This window comes from Oncorhynchus nerka, linkage group LG26, assembly GCF_034236695.1.
Source record: "Oncorhynchus nerka isolate Pitt River linkage group LG26, Oner_Uvic_2.0, whole genome shotgun sequence".
NCBI classification, from domain to species: Eukaryota; Metazoa; Chordata; class Actinopteri; order Salmoniformes; family Salmonidae; genus Oncorhynchus; species Oncorhynchus nerka.
In genome coordinates this window covers 11,339,323-11,356,269 of record NC_088421.1, presented here as the reverse complement: position 1 = coordinate 11,356,269, position 16,947 = coordinate 11,339,323, and the positions used below count along the sequence as shown (strand labels likewise).

Below are 16,947 nucleotides of genomic sequence, written 5' to 3'. Positions count from 1 at the left end.
TGCCTGTCTTCTTTGTTGTATGACAATGGGTATTAGAGTAGAATATTTTTTCACGGTTAGATTTCACCTAACAGCTATTTGTATCTGTACCAACATGTTGAGCGTATAGTTTCCAGTCATTCCAGCCTTTGTTCTCTAATTCTCGATCTTGCTTAAGATCTCATCAGTCTAGGAAGCCAGCTGAGCACAGTGAGTCTGTCTGAAAATCTAACACTGGTCTGACTGAATTGCTCCACAATCACCCCCCAGTAATAGCTGGGGACGATTCTACTTTCCCATACTAATTGTAAACAGCTGTTGCCCCAAAGCTGAAACCTTTCATTTCAAAAGGGATAAGTACACATTACATTACTTGGATTATTTATCTTACATGTAACACAAGAACCTCTCACAACAGTCCTCATTGAAGTTAAGTTTGTGTGCTCTACTGACCTCTACTGGATCGTTAAAGTTGGATTTATACTCAATGGTGGTCAATAAATAGTGTAGCTAATTCAACAGTGTAATGCCGTATTTTTTATGTTAATGCATTTGTATGTTTTTATTGCAAACTTTGACTACTCCGGCTACTTTCAATACTTTAGGCAGACTGCAGGGGCCACAGACTACAGTACCCATACTGCCTTTCTTCAAATCCAGGGCGAGTGGCGAGGTGAGCGACCCAAGAAGGGGTTGAGTGGAACCAATGATGTGTATACGCACCATTGAGTGGAACAAGCAGCAGTGAAGCGTGCGTTTTGATATGTCGGACCCGGCGGCACAGGCCTTGCAACCCCGGCTACATCAAGCTCAGTCTGGTGGGACTGCTGGGTCTAACGCTGCTGCTGTGGGATCTGGATCGGGGAACAGTGACCCAGTCAGACCAGGTCTTAGCCAACAACAGCGGGCGAGTCAGAAAAAAGCCCAAGTCAGAGCTTTTCCACGGGCGAAAAAGCTCGAGAAACTCGGCGTCTTCTCCGCTTGCAAGGTAGCTAGCTAGCTAACGTTAGCTATATGGCTAGGCTAGCTAGCCAACTTCAAAACAATGACTAGCTAACTAGCCATTTCCCCTACTTGTATAACAGTCTCAACAAACAGAAAAAATACACCATTGTCATTTGCAATGTGTTTCTAACATGCAATAATAGCCTTCATAAATGTATATGGCGTAGCTAACGTTACTGTCAAGAATATAGTTAGCAACAGCAAGGTTAACCAACTTTGCTAGCTAGACAGCCAACTAGCATGAATCTGCTTTATGATGCTAGTGTGGGGCTTCTGATTTACTTTCTTATCTTTAGGCTAGTGACACATGCAAGTGCAATGGCTGGAAGAACCCACAACCGCCGACTGCCACCCGAAGTATGGATTTACAGCAACAAGCGGCCAGCCTTAGCGAGTCCTGCCGCAGCTGCGGGCATGCCCTGGGTAGGCTGCCTTATGACTCAACACTAGTTTGAAGGATAGACATGCTTCATGATCACACTGAACCTAATGTCATCAATACACATAGATATAGAATCTGTATGCTATTCCATAATAGCAATTATGATAATATAAATTCCACAATGTAGGTTTCAGTCTCATCTCTTTATTGAGTGAGTAGTAAACATACTTAGCTATACCCTCTTTAAAAGGCCAATCAGCAGTTGCTACATCCATTTGTGTACTTATAAATTGATGATATGTACCTATTGATTCTTGAAGAATATAACTTATAAATGCTTAATGAGCTTAGTTCAACTGTCCGTACCCCATCAGAACCCAAAATATAAGCTTTTTGTATTGTATGTTTATTTATTTAACCTTTATTTAACCAGGCAAGTCAGTTAAGAACACATTATTATTTACAATGATGGCCTACCAAAAGCCAAAAGGCCTGCAGAGACGGGATTAAAAATAAATTAAATAAAAATATAGGACAAAACACACATTACAACAAGAGAGACAACACTACATAATGCGAGAACTAAAACAACAGAATAGCATGGCAGCAACACATGACAACACAGCATGGTAACAACACAAATGACAACAACATGGTAGAAGCAAAAACAGGTTACTAACATTATTGGGCACAGACAACAGCACAAAGGGCAAGAAGGTAGAGGCAACAATACATCATCACGCAAAGCAGCTGCAACTGTCAGTAAGAGTGTCCATGATTGAGTCTTTGAATGAAGAGATTGAGCTAAAACTGTCCAGTTTTGAGTGTTTGTTGCAGCTCGTTCCAGTCGCTAGCTGCAGTTAACTGAAAAGACGAGCGATCCAGGGATGTGTGTGCTTTGGGGACCTTTAACGGAATGTGACTGGCAGAACGGGTGTTGTATGTGGAGGATGAGGGCTGCAGTAGTTATCTCAGATAGGGGGGAGTGAGCTCTAAGAGGGTTTTATAAATAAGCATCAACCAGTGGGTCTTGCGATGGGTATACAGAGATGACCAGTTTACAGTGGAGTATAGAGTGCAGGGATGTGTCCTATAAGGAGCATTGGTGGCAAATCTGATGGCCGAAAGAACATCTAGCCACTCGAGAGCACCCTTACCTGCCGATCTATAAATGACATCTCCGTAATTTTGCTTGGTTAGGATGGTACACCGAAGGGTTAGTTTGGCAGCTGTAGTGAAAGAGGAGCGATTACGATAGAGGAAACCAAGTCTAGAACTTCATCCTGCAGCTTTGATATGTGCTGAGAGAAGGACAGTGTACTGTCTAGCCATACTCCCAAGTACTTGTATGAGTTGAAACAATGGAAATGTAAAGAAACACTATAGCCTAAAAACATTGGTAAAACTATCATTTCAATATCATGGATGGTCAGTCCTTGCATCCGTAGCTATGTCTATAAATTTGAGAGTAGTTACATTTCTCCAGCCCCATTCCTCAACTTTTTACTGAAACAGTGGCGGGGGGGATCCTTTCTCATTGTTTGAACTGCTGATTGACACTTTAAGAGGCTGATCTGTTATTGAACCCCTCCTGTGCAGCGGCCCATGTGTCCCACCTGGAGAACGTGTCAGAGGAGGAGATCAACAGGCTGCTGGGCATGGTGGTGGATGTGGAGAACCTCTTTATGTCTGTGCACAAGGAGGAGGACACGGACACCAAGCAGGTCTACTTCTACCTCTTCAAGGTAGGAAATCACTTCCCTCCATTCTAACCAGACAGACAAGTGTAGATGGCCATAACCTCTACTTTTCTGGCTTAGCACATATTGACCCTCTCTCTCCGTTGGTCTCTATCCCCCCAGCTGCTGAGAAAATGCATCTTGCAGATGAGTCAGCCGATAGTGGAGGGATCATTGGGGAGTCCCCCCTTTCAGAAACCCAACATTGAGCAGGTAGTAACAGTCTCCTTCCTACCTGTTTCTCAAGCTGTTCTTTCCTTCTTCCCCAACGGTAAAGTACTTTTTGTACATGTTTGTTTTATTTTGTTCCTCAGGGAGTGTTGAACTTCGTTCAGTACAAATTCAGCCACCTGGCACCCAGAGAGAGGCAGACGATGTTTGAGCTCTCCAAGATGTTCCTCCTGTGTCTCAACTACTGGAAGCTGGAGACTCCCACACAGTTCCGCCAGCGGTCCCAGAAGGATGATGGCACAGCCTACAAAGTGGACTACACCAGGTGTGTGTGTGTGTGTGTGAGGCATGTGTTGTGATTTTTTAAAATTCCAGCGTATTGCATCTTGCTTTTTTGTTATTGTTGTATTGCATCTTGTTTATTTTCTGTTCATGTGGAGGTCTCACTGCAGTCTGCTCATTTTGTTCCCATCAATAGTGACTCACAACTACTGTAATCTAATCTGTGTCTTGTTTCCCAGGTGGTTATGCTACTGCCATGTCCCCCAGAGTAACGACAGCCTGCCGCGCTATGAGACCACCCAGGTGTTTGGCCGCAGTCTGCTCAAGTCAATCTTCACCGTGACGCGCCGCCAGCTCCTGGAGAAGTTCAGAGTGGAGAAGGACAAGCTCCTCCCAGAGAAACGCACACTCATCCTCACACACTTTCCCAAGTACGTGGTGTGCAACCAATCCGTAGTAATCCACTCAGAATCAAAGTAGATTCTTATTGTGTTTCTCCCTCAAGTTACAATCAAACCAATATTCTGGAGTGAGTGAGATGGACGCTGTGTATCTGTGGCTTGTAACAGAGGGTTTGTGTCCCAGGTTTCTGTCTATGCTAGAGGAGGAGATCTATGGGGAAAACTCTCCCATCTGGGAGGCTGACTTCACCATGCCTGCCTCAGAGGGGGGCCAGCTGGGTCACCAGTTAGGTGAGGGGCACTTATGTTACAACTAAATACGTGGTTCTCATAAGATCCATAAAGGCACTTGTAGGTTGTACAACATGTAATGTATGATTTCCTGCTCTCCATTTTCAATAATTCTGTCTGGTTTCGGTCATTGTCCTGTGTGTTTCTGATCCTGGCAGTGATCAGCCCTGCTGCAGTGTCGGGCTCGCCCTCCTTCTCTAAGGGCATGAACAGTGGCCCTTCGCTAGGCAGTCTGGGGCTGGACGCTGGCGTGGCCGAGCCCATAACAGGTCAGTAACTCTGGCAGCCCCACCAAGCTAACTTTTGCTTTGTACTGGGTGTGAGGTAATAGCTGACGTTTGTTTTTGTGTCTTATCTGTCTATGTGGGAGCTTTCATATCCCATGCCTCTGTAGGATAGCCTCAGACACACAAACAGCATCTAAATTAATGGTGGTTATAGTCATGTGTTGTACTGTCTCCCCTCAGGAGAGAAGAGGAAGCTTCCAGAAGTTCTGACCCTGGAGGATGCTAAGAGGATCAGAGTAATGGGAGACATCCCGATGGAGTTGGTCAACGAGGTGATGATGACCATCACTGACCCGGCTGCCATGTTGGGCCCAGAGGTGAGCGCTTCCCAAGACTGAGACGCATCATTTAATGTCCATTCGCCAGTGCAACATGGATATTTATGTTGACTGCAGATATGTTTTATCTAGTCTTAACATCTAAATATGGAAACTGGATGTTTGTTAGAATGAATATAATAATTACCTGCGTTGATAATCACTGTCATTCTCTGCTAGACGAGTCTGCTGTCTGCCAATGCTGCTCGTGATGAGACAGCCCGGTTAGAGGAGAGGCGGGGCATCATAGAGTTCCATGTCATAGGGAACTCCCTTTCCCAGAAGTCCAACAAGAAGATTCTGATGTGGCTGGTGGGCTTGCAGAACGTCTTCTCCCACCAGCTGCCTCGCATGCCCAAAGAGTACATCACACGCCTGGTGTTTGACCCGTACGTAGACATTTGAACGGTTTCTCTCACCTGTACCCCCCCGTCTTCAGTGAAGCCTCTTGAAATGAACTTTTTGTGACCCTTTCTCTCCACTCCTTTGGACCGTTCTCTGTCCAGGAAGCACAAGACGCTGGCCCTAATCAAAGATGGCCGTGTCATCGGGGGGATATGTTTCAGGATGTTCCCCACCCAGGGCTTCACTGAGATCGTCTTCTGTGCCGTCACATCCAACGAGCAAGTCAAGGTATGGACGCACCTCTCCTTTACATACAACAGCAAAAATACTGAAATCAATAATCTGGGTAAGTTAGACTTAATGGCTTGTTATTGTACTTACGATATCTGTCAGAGTTTGAATGTATGTTGGACTAAGAGCCCAACATTTTCCCCTGATTGTTTTCCATTGTGGTTTCAGGGCTACGGTACTCACCTGATGAACCACCTAAAGGAGTACCACATCAAGCACAGCATCCTGTACTTCCTCACCTACGCTGATGAGTACGCCATTGGCTACTTCAAGAAGCAGGTATGGTATAGATTGATAACATGTACCTCCCTCTCTTCCTCACCTCTCCTTTGACCTCTCTCCTCTGTCTCTCTTTGCCATTGCAGGGTTTTTCCAAAGACATCAAAGTGACTAAGAGTCGTTACCTTGGTTACATCAAGGACTACGAGGGGGCTACCCTCATGGAGTGTGAGCTAAATCCCAGGATCCCCTACACAGAGCTCTCTCATATCATCAAGAGGCAGAAAGAGGTGAGAGGACTCTGTAGGAAGTCCTCACATTGTGGGGCACACAGGTTGAGGTGAATGTCATTGGACGGTTATGCATCTCTGGTCTTTTCTCCGTCTGTTGATGAAAGGACAGTGTTAATGTCCATGTTGGTGTGTTTTTGTCAACCATGACTGGTCAGATCATTAAGAAGCTGATTGAGAGGAAGCAGAGCCAGATCAGGAAGGTATACCCAGGACTCACCTGCTTCAAAGAGGGTGTACGGCAGATCCCCGTGGAGAGCATCCCTGGCATCAGTAAGTGGCTGTGGGTCCTTCTAATACCCTGTTCAGGGTATAGACTATTAATGCCTTGTCCGATGTCATGTTTTAATTATTCTCTCTCCCTAGGGGAGACAGGCTGGAAGCCCAGTGCAAAGGAGAAAGTGTAAGCTAAATGTTTGGTCTATCAGGAATTTAAAAAATGATGTGCAGTATTGTCATAAAACAACTGGCAGCCTTTCCAATCATACGCACCTGTCATTGAATTTATATATTATTACCTATCCTGTCTTGTAGGAAAGAGTTGAAAGACCCTGAAGTGTTGTACAACATGCTGAAGAATCTCCTGGCCCAGGTCAAGGTAAAACACTGACACGCACCGATACAACCCAGTGTTCAACCTCAGGAGTGGTCAGACAGAGTCTGCATCCCAAATGGCAACCTATTCCCTATATAATCCCTGATCAAAGGCCTCCCGAGTGGCCCAGCGGTCTAAGGCACTGCATCGCAGTGCTAGCTGTGTCACTACAGATCCTGGTTCGATTCCAAGCTGTGTCGCGGCAAGCCACGAACCGGGAGACCCATGAGGCGGCGCACAATTGGTCCAGCATCGTCCGGGTTAGGGGAGGGTTTGGCCCAGCATCGTCCGGGTTAGGGGAGGGTTTGGCCCAGCATCGTCCGGGTTAGGGGAGGGTTTGGCCCAGCATCGTCCGGGTTAGGGGAGGGTTTGGCCCAGCATCGTCCGGGTTAGGGGAGGGTTTGGCCCAGCATCGTCCGGGTTAGGGGAGGGTTTGGCCGGCCCGGGATGTACTTGTCCCTTCGCGCTCTAGCAAGTCGTGTGGCGGGCCGGGCGAAGTGCACGCTGACACGGTCGCCAGGTGTACGGTGTTTCCTCCGACACATTGGTGCGGCTGGCTTCCGGGTTAAGTGGGCAGTGTGTCAAAAAGCAATAAGGCTTGGCGGGGTCGAGTTTCAGAGGGCGCACGGCTCTCAACCTTCGTCCGTACGGGAGTTGCAGCGATGGGACAAGACTGTAACTACCAATTGAATACCACGAAATTGGGGGGTAAAAAAAAAGCATCCCTGATTGAAAGTAGTACACTCAGTAGGGAATAGGGGACCATTTGGGGTTCAGACTGAAAGTCATGACAACGGTGTGGTTGTGTTCCTATCCCAGACTCACCCTGATGCCTGGCCCTTCATGGAGCCTGTGAAAAAGACTGAGGCTCCAGACTACTATGAGATCATACGCTTCCCCATTGGTGAGTAGATCATCCGCTCATTATTCCCTGGCTTGTTTATATGTCCCAGCCATGACAATTATCTACCTATTTGAACTCATTTTGAAAATTAAAATAGAAAAAAAGCATTCCATGTTTCACCAACTCAAAGTCCGCCTGGATATGTCAGTAAACCCGCTGAAGGAACATTTCAAATATAACCTACGTGTCCCCCTCTCCTCTCTCCCTCCTTCCTGTAGATCTGAAGACCATGACGGAGAGGCTGAAGAACAGATACTATGTGACCAAGAAGCTGTTCATAGCAGACCTGCAGCGCGTCATTACCAACTGCCGTGAATACAACCCCCCGGACAGCGAGTACTGCAAGTGTGCCAACACCCTGGAGAAGTTCTTCTACTTTAAGCTGAAGGAAGGGGGCTTGATCGAGAAGTGAAGCTAGGGTCACAGGTCACCATGCACATAGGCCCCACTGCGGAACAGCAGGAAGGAGCGCTCGTGGACACTCACTCACACACACTGTCTTGTGATGACATAGTCAGGGGGTCATTGCTAGCCGTATTCCAACCCCTTTTTCCCTCGTCTTTTCTTTTGGGAAGCCTTCATTAATGGCAGTGCGTGTTTATGCATGTTCTATTTATATTACTGGTGGGTGAAGGGAACTGTGGGGTGTAACAACAACAACATTTGGAGGTAATTGGAAAGGCTCTATGGGCGAGTTAAGTTTGTTAATGTGTCGAAATGACTCTCCATCAATCCCTCCCTCTCTCACTGTTGGTTTGTCTCCCTCTATCCCTGTCTCACTACCCTCTGTAGTATAGAATCTCTCTGTGTGTTGCTGTCTCATTCTGGTTTCATTCTTGCTCCAAGTGATTCATAGAAGGATCTGTAACGTATTCCTGTACCAAAACGACTGGTCCCACAGCAGATCATGTCAAACTTTCCACATAACGTTCAAATTATAGGATGGCATTTTCACGGAATTGTTTCTCAGTCGGATAAAATAAGGCCCTCTTAGACATTCACAGCTCCTCCAGATGGGAGTTGTATTTTTGGTACTGACATGGAAACGTGAGTAGGGGGGGGACCGACGCCGTTGTTGCCTTCCTGTACTGACATACACTTGAAAAGAGGCCAGTAGACTTGGAGGGTAGAAATACAATGTGCCCTTGAGTTAGACTCGCATTGTCAAAGTCCGGTCGCAGTCACAGATAATGTCGCCACACCTCACAAGCCCCGGATAGGTATTTAGCAATAATTTAACCACATCATGTGACAGGACACGCTAACCATTGGTTGATACAATGCAACAACTGAAATGTAGTCAGCCTGAAGCGTGACCATAGATATCCCTGTCTGACATTGCCTTATGTTGGATTTGGCATCATGTGATTGGTCTGTAGAAAAACTTGCAACTTTCCTATACGTTTCATCTTTATGGTTGCCCTCGAATAATGTCCCCACAACTACTGTATGTTGAACTTTTTATTTATTTATTATTTCACCTGAACAGTATAATGAAAAACCTACCACAACATTTGAAGATACTTAGGCCTAATGTTTGTGTAGTTTGTGTAGTCAATACTGTTCTTTTCCCATTCACTTCTGGGCCAGTATGGCCATGTCACTGATCTCAAACATGGTTGTTTTTCTTGGGGAAACATCAGAGATGGTAGTGTGTCAGTGTTGTTTTAATGGTATTGTCTGATCTGAGGGTAGGAAACCCAGACCAAGGGCAACAGCAGGAGCGTTGTTAACTGTTTAGGTTTCTGTTTGTCCTAGAAATAACCTGTTTCTGATGGAACCACAGGATCCAACCACAGTGGTAAACATGACCGTTCGATTTGTCAGTATTTCGCTGAAAGGCCATAGAGCCCTGTCAATACAGTATGTAGGTGATGCACAGCACTTACCCTCCCTGCTGGTTCTGTCTCTTCTATGGTGGATATGCATTGTGTTATAATGATAATGGCAGACAAACACATAAAAAACAAGTGTCTGGTTTGGTGTTCACTCCATACTCACAAGCAGTATCGCATGATGGAGAACTATAATCTGCATCAATTTCTGTTGTGTTTTTACTGAGATGGCCACGGCTATTCACACACACCCACTTCTTGGTCATGGTCGGTGTCTGATTGTCTGCCTCTTGAGATGCCTTTGGTTCTCTGCTATTTTGTAAGACGTTTTGGGGGAAATGACTTGTCTGTGCTGGGTGGTTGAGTATTCCACTGAACTGTTGTGTGTGTGTGCTTGTACTTGAATCATGACTAGCTTTGAGCAACTAAAGTGATGTCAATGTTTCGTTATTCAGGGTTGTCAGTTATGTATCTCTCAATCTACCTATGTATGCTGCATAAAGATTCTGAAAATACTGTGTGAGTGAAATGTAAAAATATTAGGACTGCTACAGTTTCTTTTAGTTATATGGTTTGAAGAGCTCTTTACTGTAATACTGTTCATTAAAATAAAGTTTTTATAGTCAAATATTTCTGTGTTTATTATTATCTTATAAGATGGCAACTAGTTACAGTATACACTGTGTTTTTGTTATGTTCCAGTAACCATGCAGTGTTGTTTAGTAGGTGTGACCATAAGGTTTATTCAGGCTGTTTAAATGCCATTCAGACATGCTGTACTGGTGTTTCTCATGGTGTCTTGCAGTTTTGTTTTCCTGATGTCACAACTGGTAAGAATGGGGCCCATTAAGGGCTCTGGGTGCTTTGTCAGGCTAAAATAAATCTGCAACAGATTTCTCCTGGACTGCAGATAATTAGACATAACAGTCCCTCTCAGTACAATACCACTAGATTAACACATCTGCAGTTTGGTAGATTTCGTAACTGATACGGCTCCTTACGTGTATTAATATCCCTACAACTCTTCTACTCTTAACTATAATTCACATCCTTGTGTCACTTTACTTAGACATACTCTGTTGGCCCTCAAGAACTCCCTTGAATAGGACCCCTTCACAAGAGAAGGAAGTGCTTTTGGTTTCGTTTTTCTGTTTCTGTTTGGGTGTCACCGGGGTGGATCTTTATCAGTTTATCAGTGAAAACCCCTCTGTACTCAGAACCTGGTCACAACGGACCATGGACATTGTCTGCTGCTGATCCAAAACATAGAGCTGCTTCAGAAACACTTGGTGAGCTTGGTGAGTTTGAATATGGCTTGACTTAATCTATAGCTGACTGCCACAAATGGTAGTAAGTAGTAAGTTGTCGTACTGTAGGGACATTTGCAGTGTGTATTGCATTTTAGTTTTAAGTAGCCTTGTGGTGCACTGCCTTTAGTCTAATGAGCGTTTTTATTTCTAAGGACAAGGAGCTGTGTGTGGACCAACAGACCAGTAGGATGGCAGACTTTGGGCTGTATGAGTACCAGGAGGAGGTGGTTCAGAGGGCTCTCCGGGGGGAGAACATCATCATCTGGCTGCCCACCGGAGGAGGAAAGACACGGGCTGCTGTGTATGTGGCCAAAAAACATCTGGAGAATAACCCGGAGCTAAGGTGGCTGTGCTGGTCAACAAGGTAGGTAGGGAGGGGTTACTAGAGCGTTGGGCCTATTTAGCAGATGTTTCAGAGTAACTGGCCAGGTAACTGACCCATCTGTGTAATTGTATCTAGGTAGTCTGACATTTTAGTATAGGCCTGTTGTTAAATTCCATACAAAACCAGAAAATAAAGGTTCCACTATTCCCAGGGAAACCATGGCTAACTGTTGTTGACGTTATGTTTTCCAGGTTCATTTGGTCGACCAACACTACAACAAAGAGTTCAATCCCTACCTGGGTCGAGACTATAGCCTGGTGTCTATCAGTGGGGACTGTGACCAGAAGGACTTCTTTGGCTGCGAGGTCAAGAACTCTGACCTGGTCATCTGTACAGCACAGATACTGGAGAATGCCCTGACCAACCAGGAGGAGGGAAAACATGTCGAGCTCTCACGTGAGTGGCTACTCTGCTGCCTTCCACATATTCAATCACGGTATTGCTGTGAGGTGTGTGTAGTACACACTACTTGTTACTGATTATTTAGAAGTTAGGCTGTTGTAAGATGGCTCCCAGGCTTTGTTCCACTGTGCACCAGTAGCCCTTGGTATCAATCCCAATTGACAGACACGTCATGATAAAGACTATCTACACCTGACACAGTAAAGCGCTGGAACCTAAGCTAACACACTTAAAAGACTGGTCCATGTCTTATGTTTAAACCATATGTTGAACTAGTATACAGTAAAACCATTAGATTCCATTAAGTTCACAATACCATTGTGTTCCTTTCTCCCAACCATAGAGTTCACTCTGCTGATCATTGATGAGTGCCACCACACCCATAAGGAGGGTGTCTACAATAAGATCATGGCGCGCTACGTGGCACAGAAGCTGAAGGGAGAAAGGCGGCTGCCGCAGATCCTGGGCCTCACTGCCTCTCCTGGGACAGGGGGAGCCAAGAGCATCAAAGGAGCTGTGGAGCATGTGCTGCAGGTCAGTTTCTCTCTCTCCGGTGGTCTTTACATGCTATTCATTCAGCCCCAACTTTCTTCCTGAGTAAAAAAATGAATAATGTTCCTCATCTAACCCTTTACATTTACCCTTGACATTTACCCTTGACATTTACCCTTGACATTTACCCTTTACATTTACCCTTTACATTTACCCTTGACATTTACCCTTGACATTTACCCTTGACATTTACCCTTGACATTTACCCTTTACATTTACCCTTTACATTTACCCTTTTCATTTCATTATTTATGGCCTTCAGATTTGTGCCAACCTGGACTCAGTGATAGTGTCGTCTAAAGTGTACGCCCCTGAGCTGAAGAAAAAGGTCCCCAGACCCAGGAAAAGGTTTGACATCGTTGACAAAAGACCTCAGGTGAGTTAAATTCTGTTCTGTAAACATAGAGCCTTTGAACTTGAGAGCTGTATTGGTTTGAATTCAACAAACTCCTGTTGTTTTGTCTCAGGACCCATTTGGGGATCACCTGAAGTTCATGATGCAGTTTATCCATGACTTCATGGCCTTAGGGCCTGACTTTCCTGTCAGGGAGTTTGGCACGCAGGAGTACGAGGCAGACGTGGTGATTCTGGAGAAGAAGGGTAAATCATCCTCTTAGTATGAATTAATACCACATTATAGAACCTAAGTATAGGAAGTATTTTCATGCACCAAATCACACAAGGAAACTTACTCAGTCAATACCAGAGATTTGAATACTGTATTAAAACCTATTTTGGATATGTGTTTCCTGGTGTAGGTGTGACAGACAGGAACAGACTGCTGGCCCAGTGTGCTCTCCACCTGCGTCAGTACAACGACGCCCTGCTCATCAACGACACTGTGCGCATGGTGGATGCCTTTAGGGTCCTTGAGTCCTACTATAGTACCAAGAGCTCCACCGCCATGGATGGAATCGACTTCTTCCTGCTTGGACTCTACCAGGGTGAGAACCTACAATCTCTCTGACTTTCTCTCAAACTGTATGCGTATGATTCTCTGGAATATTAAGGGTATATATAGGAAGTTCAACTTCTGAACATTGAAAGTCAGTGTTCTGTTCCTCAACAGAAAACGAGGTGGAGCTGAGGAAACTGTCAGGCGATGCCCGGTTTGAAAACCCTAAAATGGGGAAGCTTCAGAACACCCTGCTGGAGCAGTTTGACCAGGGTGGGAACTCCAGAGGGATCCTGTTCTCCAAGACCCGTAAAAGCATCTGCTGCTTGTATGACTGGGTGTCCAACAACCCAGCACTGCAGCGTGCTGGTATCAGAGCAGCCATTCTGACTGGCGCTGGCAATGGCATCAATTACATGACCCAGGTAACTCGACATGAAACTTGTGGAGGTATAGAAAGGTGGGTTGGAAAGTGCCAAGACCTGTGTTATACCAACAACTGACCTCTGTTTGTGTGTTTCTGTGGTTGCGCTTGTAGAATGAGCAGAAGGACACAATCCGCAACTTCCGCCTGGGCTCCCTCAACCTCCTGATCTCCACCAGCGTAGCCGAGGAGGGCCTGGACATCCCAGAATGCAACCTGGTGGTGCGCTATGGGCTGCTGACCAATGAGATTGCACAACAGCAGGCCAGTGGCCGGGCTCGGGCGAGTGACAGCGTTTACTCTGTGGTGGCCCAGGTGGGGAGCCGGGAGGTGCGTCGGGAACTCCTCAATGAATGTCTGGAGGACTTGACTGGCAGGGCCATCGGCGAAGTGCAGAGGATGGAGCCCAGGCAGTTCCAAATGAAGGTAAGGCGATTCCTCATGGTGGTGAGGCTGGTATCTTTCTCTATGTTCTACCCCTGCATGTCTCTAATCTCTTTGGGGAAAAAGGACAGACCTACACTCACTCACTTTCCTTTTTTTCCAGTATATGCCGTTTGAACTCGACACCCAAATTATTTTTGTTACTATAAACTTTTGAGTTGAGCACGCCCATTCCTCATGATCTAATCTTGTTTTCACTTGATTTCTTCTCTCTCTGCCTCCCCTATTAGATCACTGATCTCCAGACAGAAGCGTTGTTGACCAGACAGTTGGCAGAGCACTTGAAGATCAAGAAGAGGAGTCATTTCAATGCTGCTACGGTTCAGCTCTCGTGTCGAGGCTGTTTTCTGCCCGTGGCCTTAGGCAATGACATTAAAGTAATTGAAAACGCACACCATGTCAACATCAATCCTGACTTTGAGTAAGTTGTGCTTCTCTAATGTCTCTCCTGATACTGTCACAAGACTTATTGGTCCACATTGTAAGGCAAAAAGAACACATATTTGAAGTGGTTTTGCATCAGTGTGTGTGAGGAGGTAACCTGTGCATGTGTGTTTGTTTTCAGGAGGTACTATAAGACCGGTGGGCAGCCCGCGCTGAAGACTTTCGAGGACTGGGAGCCAGGCCGTGTGATTAGCTGTGCTGCCTGTGGCAAGGTGAGGTTGACCTTTAACCTCTAGCTTTTTATTTTAGGCTGAGGCTACGGATCCGTAGGCATATATTTTGCCTAGTGGCGCGCGCTGTTGAGTTGTGGCCCACATGAGTGAAAAATGCAGCCATTTACACAATCATCCTAAAACCTGAGGTGTTTTTTTTTGTCTTACAGTAACATTATGCTATGCTATTACACTAAGTGTACAAAACATTATGAACACCTGCTCTTTCCGTCACATCGACTGACCGGGTGAATTCAGGTGAAAGTTACAATCCCTTATTGATGTCACTCATTAAATCCACTTCAATCAGTGTCGATGAAAGGGAGGAGAAAGGTTAAATAATGATTTTCAAGCCTTGAGTGTGTGCCATTCAAAGGTGAACGGGCAAGACAAAAGATATAAGTGCCTTTGAAGGAGGTATGGTACTAGGTGCCAGGCGCACCGGTTTGTGTGTGTAAAGAACTGCAATGCTGCTGGGTTTTTCACGCTCTACAGTTTCCTGTGTGTATCAAGAATGGTCCACCACCCAAAGGACATCCAGCCAACTTCATATAACTGTGGGAAGTATTGGAGTCAACATGGGCCAGCATCCCTGTGGAACCCTTTGGACACCTTGTAGAGTCAATGCCCCAACGAATTGAGGCTGTTCTCAGGGCAAAAGGGGGTGCAACACAATATTATGAAGGTGTTCCTAATGTTTTGTACACTCAGTGTATATTCAGTTCTGTTATGAACAATACTATCATTATGTGATCTTGCAGATGTTGATTCAGCTTTGATCTCCCTTTATTAAACAAGCACCATTCGCCAGAGTAGGCTGTTCTATACGATTAGAACAGAGACTGTACGTAAGTACAGAATCCTGCACATGCGCAGGAACTTCGGAAACCTTTAGGAAACCCTAGGTTTTTACCTAGGATAGGATAAAGTAATCCCTCTCACCCCCCCTCCCCCTGAAAAGATTTAGATGCACTACTGTTCCACTGGAGGTCATAAGGTGAATGCACCAATTTGTAAGTCGCTCTGGATAAGAGCGTCTGCTAAATGACTTAAATGTAAATGTTTAGTCCCCGGGAAGAAAGGTCCAGGAAAAGTTGGATCAGCAGCCATTCTGTTTATCTTATGGTACTAGGATTATTCTATTGTCTTTTAATATGCTTATATATGGAAATCTACATCAGTTTATTTGTTTATACATTTATATCTGAACAGCAATGGGGAATGGAAATGATATATAAGAAGATTGCCCTGCTGCCCATTCTGGCCATCGAGAACTTTGCCATGGAGACTCCGGAGGGAAGAAAATTAGCCAAGAAGTGGAAGAACGTTGAGTTTACAGTGGAGGAGTTTAACTTCAGCACGTACTGTCAAAACAAATTCCCTAACATGTTGGATTGATACACTATTACACTGGAGGAAGGACTGTAACTGGGGTTTTCATGGTGTTTCCACCTCGTACTGTTTTCACCTTTCTACTAATCTTCTCTTGCTTCCTCTCTCTGTCTGTCAGTCTGTGTTGCTTAGTCTAGACTGCATTTTGTGTTACTTATGCATGATCCTGAAGTGTGTCATAGTCCTATGACAGGGGGAGAGATGCAGTGCCTTGGGTATGGTTGGCCCTGTTAAATCATGTCTGGCCAGGCCTCCACACTGCTATAGGCAGTGTGACGCAGCAGCGTGCTAAAGCATGTTACCCAATGGTCAGGGTTAGAATTAGCTCGTCAGCTTTGTTTATGCCCAAGGTCCTCTCTCCCTCTCTTTCCCTCCCTCTCTCTATCCTGTGTTTCTTCTGCTCCATTGCAGCCAAGCACGCAGAAACATGTGAACTTAGCACCCCTGTTCTAAGATGAACTCAAATGATCTGTTTTTCTATTTTTAGCAAAGTAATATCAGCATGGTCCATATTTTGTCATGAATCTGTACTGTCTTTGTTTTAGATTGAACCTGAAACGTATACCTTTCGCCTGATACTCCTTGATACTTGATGCTACTTGATCATGAATGAAACGTTTTCAAATTGATATTTCAATATATTCCACAGGTATACTATTTTATTGTGTGTTCACCAAGGTGTACACTTTCTTGCCTAAAATTTATGAAATGATCTACTGTAATTATTTTATCTTGATAAATAATTTGGCATTATTTGTCTGAACATGTCTATATTGAATGTTATGAATGAAAAATAAAAGAATAATAGATAACTACTAGATAATAGAAGTATATAGATCTCATCTTCATTGCTGTCTTCATACACTCTTCCACAAGATGGCGGTCTTAGCCTTCCAATGTCTACTTCCATACCTGCAGTAGAGGGAGCTCATGGTTTTACATTCCCTCCTTCCCTAATACCTGCCCTTTAGTTTAGTATGGGCAGATATATTTAGTTTAGTGTGGGGAGAGATATTTAGTTTAGTGTGGGGAGAGATATTTAGTTTAGTGTGGGGAGAGATATTTAGTTTAGTATGGGGAGAGATATTTAGTTTAGTGTGGGGAGAGATATTAAGTTTAGTATTGGGAGAGATATTTAGTTTAGTGTGTTTAGT

At 44.9% G+C, this 16,947-nt stretch overlaps 2 protein-coding genes across 2 annotated transcripts; both read left to right on the top strand.

Moving 5' to 3' along the window:
* The first annotated feature begins 642 nt into the window (after window positions 1–642).
* On the top strand, window positions 643–9,961 carry LOC115110277 (histone acetyltransferase KAT2A-like). Its single transcript, XM_029635782.2, has 18 exons — window positions 643–967; window positions 1,281–1,407; window positions 2,966–3,111; window positions 3,229–3,318; window positions 3,420–3,601; window positions 3,798–3,989; window positions 4,144–4,250; window positions 4,409–4,519; window positions 4,718–4,854; window positions 5,035–5,243; window positions 5,361–5,487; window positions 5,659–5,769; window positions 5,856–5,999; window positions 6,158–6,272; window positions 6,366–6,402; window positions 6,534–6,597; window positions 7,414–7,498; window positions 7,717–9,961. The coding sequence occupies exons 1-18, from the start codon at window positions 743–745 to the stop codon at window positions 7,908–7,910; spliced, it is 2,403 nt and encodes an 800-aa protein (XP_029491642.2). The 5' UTR covers window positions 643–742; the 3' UTR covers window positions 7,911–9,961.
* Window positions 9,962–10,478: 517 nt separating this feature from the next.
* Window positions 10,479–16,624, top strand: LOC115110278 (DEXH (Asp-Glu-X-His) box polypeptide 58). Its single transcript, XM_029635784.2, is given in 13 exon segments — window positions 10,479–10,622; window positions 10,796–10,973; window positions 10,976–11,007; window positions 11,220–11,424; window positions 11,774–11,964; window positions 12,245–12,358; window positions 12,450–12,582; window positions 12,741–12,926; window positions 13,052–13,302; window positions 13,416–13,727; window positions 13,976–14,166; window positions 14,311–14,401; window positions 15,614–16,624. Coding segments are annotated over 12 exon segments (2,034 nt in total). The 5' UTR covers window positions 10,479–10,622; window positions 10,796–10,831; the 3' UTR covers window positions 15,800–16,624.
* Window positions 16,625–16,947: the final 323 nt, after the last annotated feature.

Bases quoted from the DNA above. Each gene is read 5' to 3' on its own strand.
- LOC115110277 (XM_029635782.2), top strand. From the start codon at position 743: ATGTCGGACCCGGCGGCACAGGCCTTGCAACCCCGGCTACATCAAGCT. The intron at 1,408-2,965 runs GTAGGCTGCCTT...CCTCCTGTGCAG, and splicing joins CAGCTGCGGGCATGCCCTGG to CGGCCCATGTGTCCCACCTG. The intron at 3,112-3,228 runs GTAGGAAATCAC...CTATCCCCCCAG, and splicing joins TCTACTTCTACCTCTTCAAG to CTGCTGAGAAAATGCATCTT.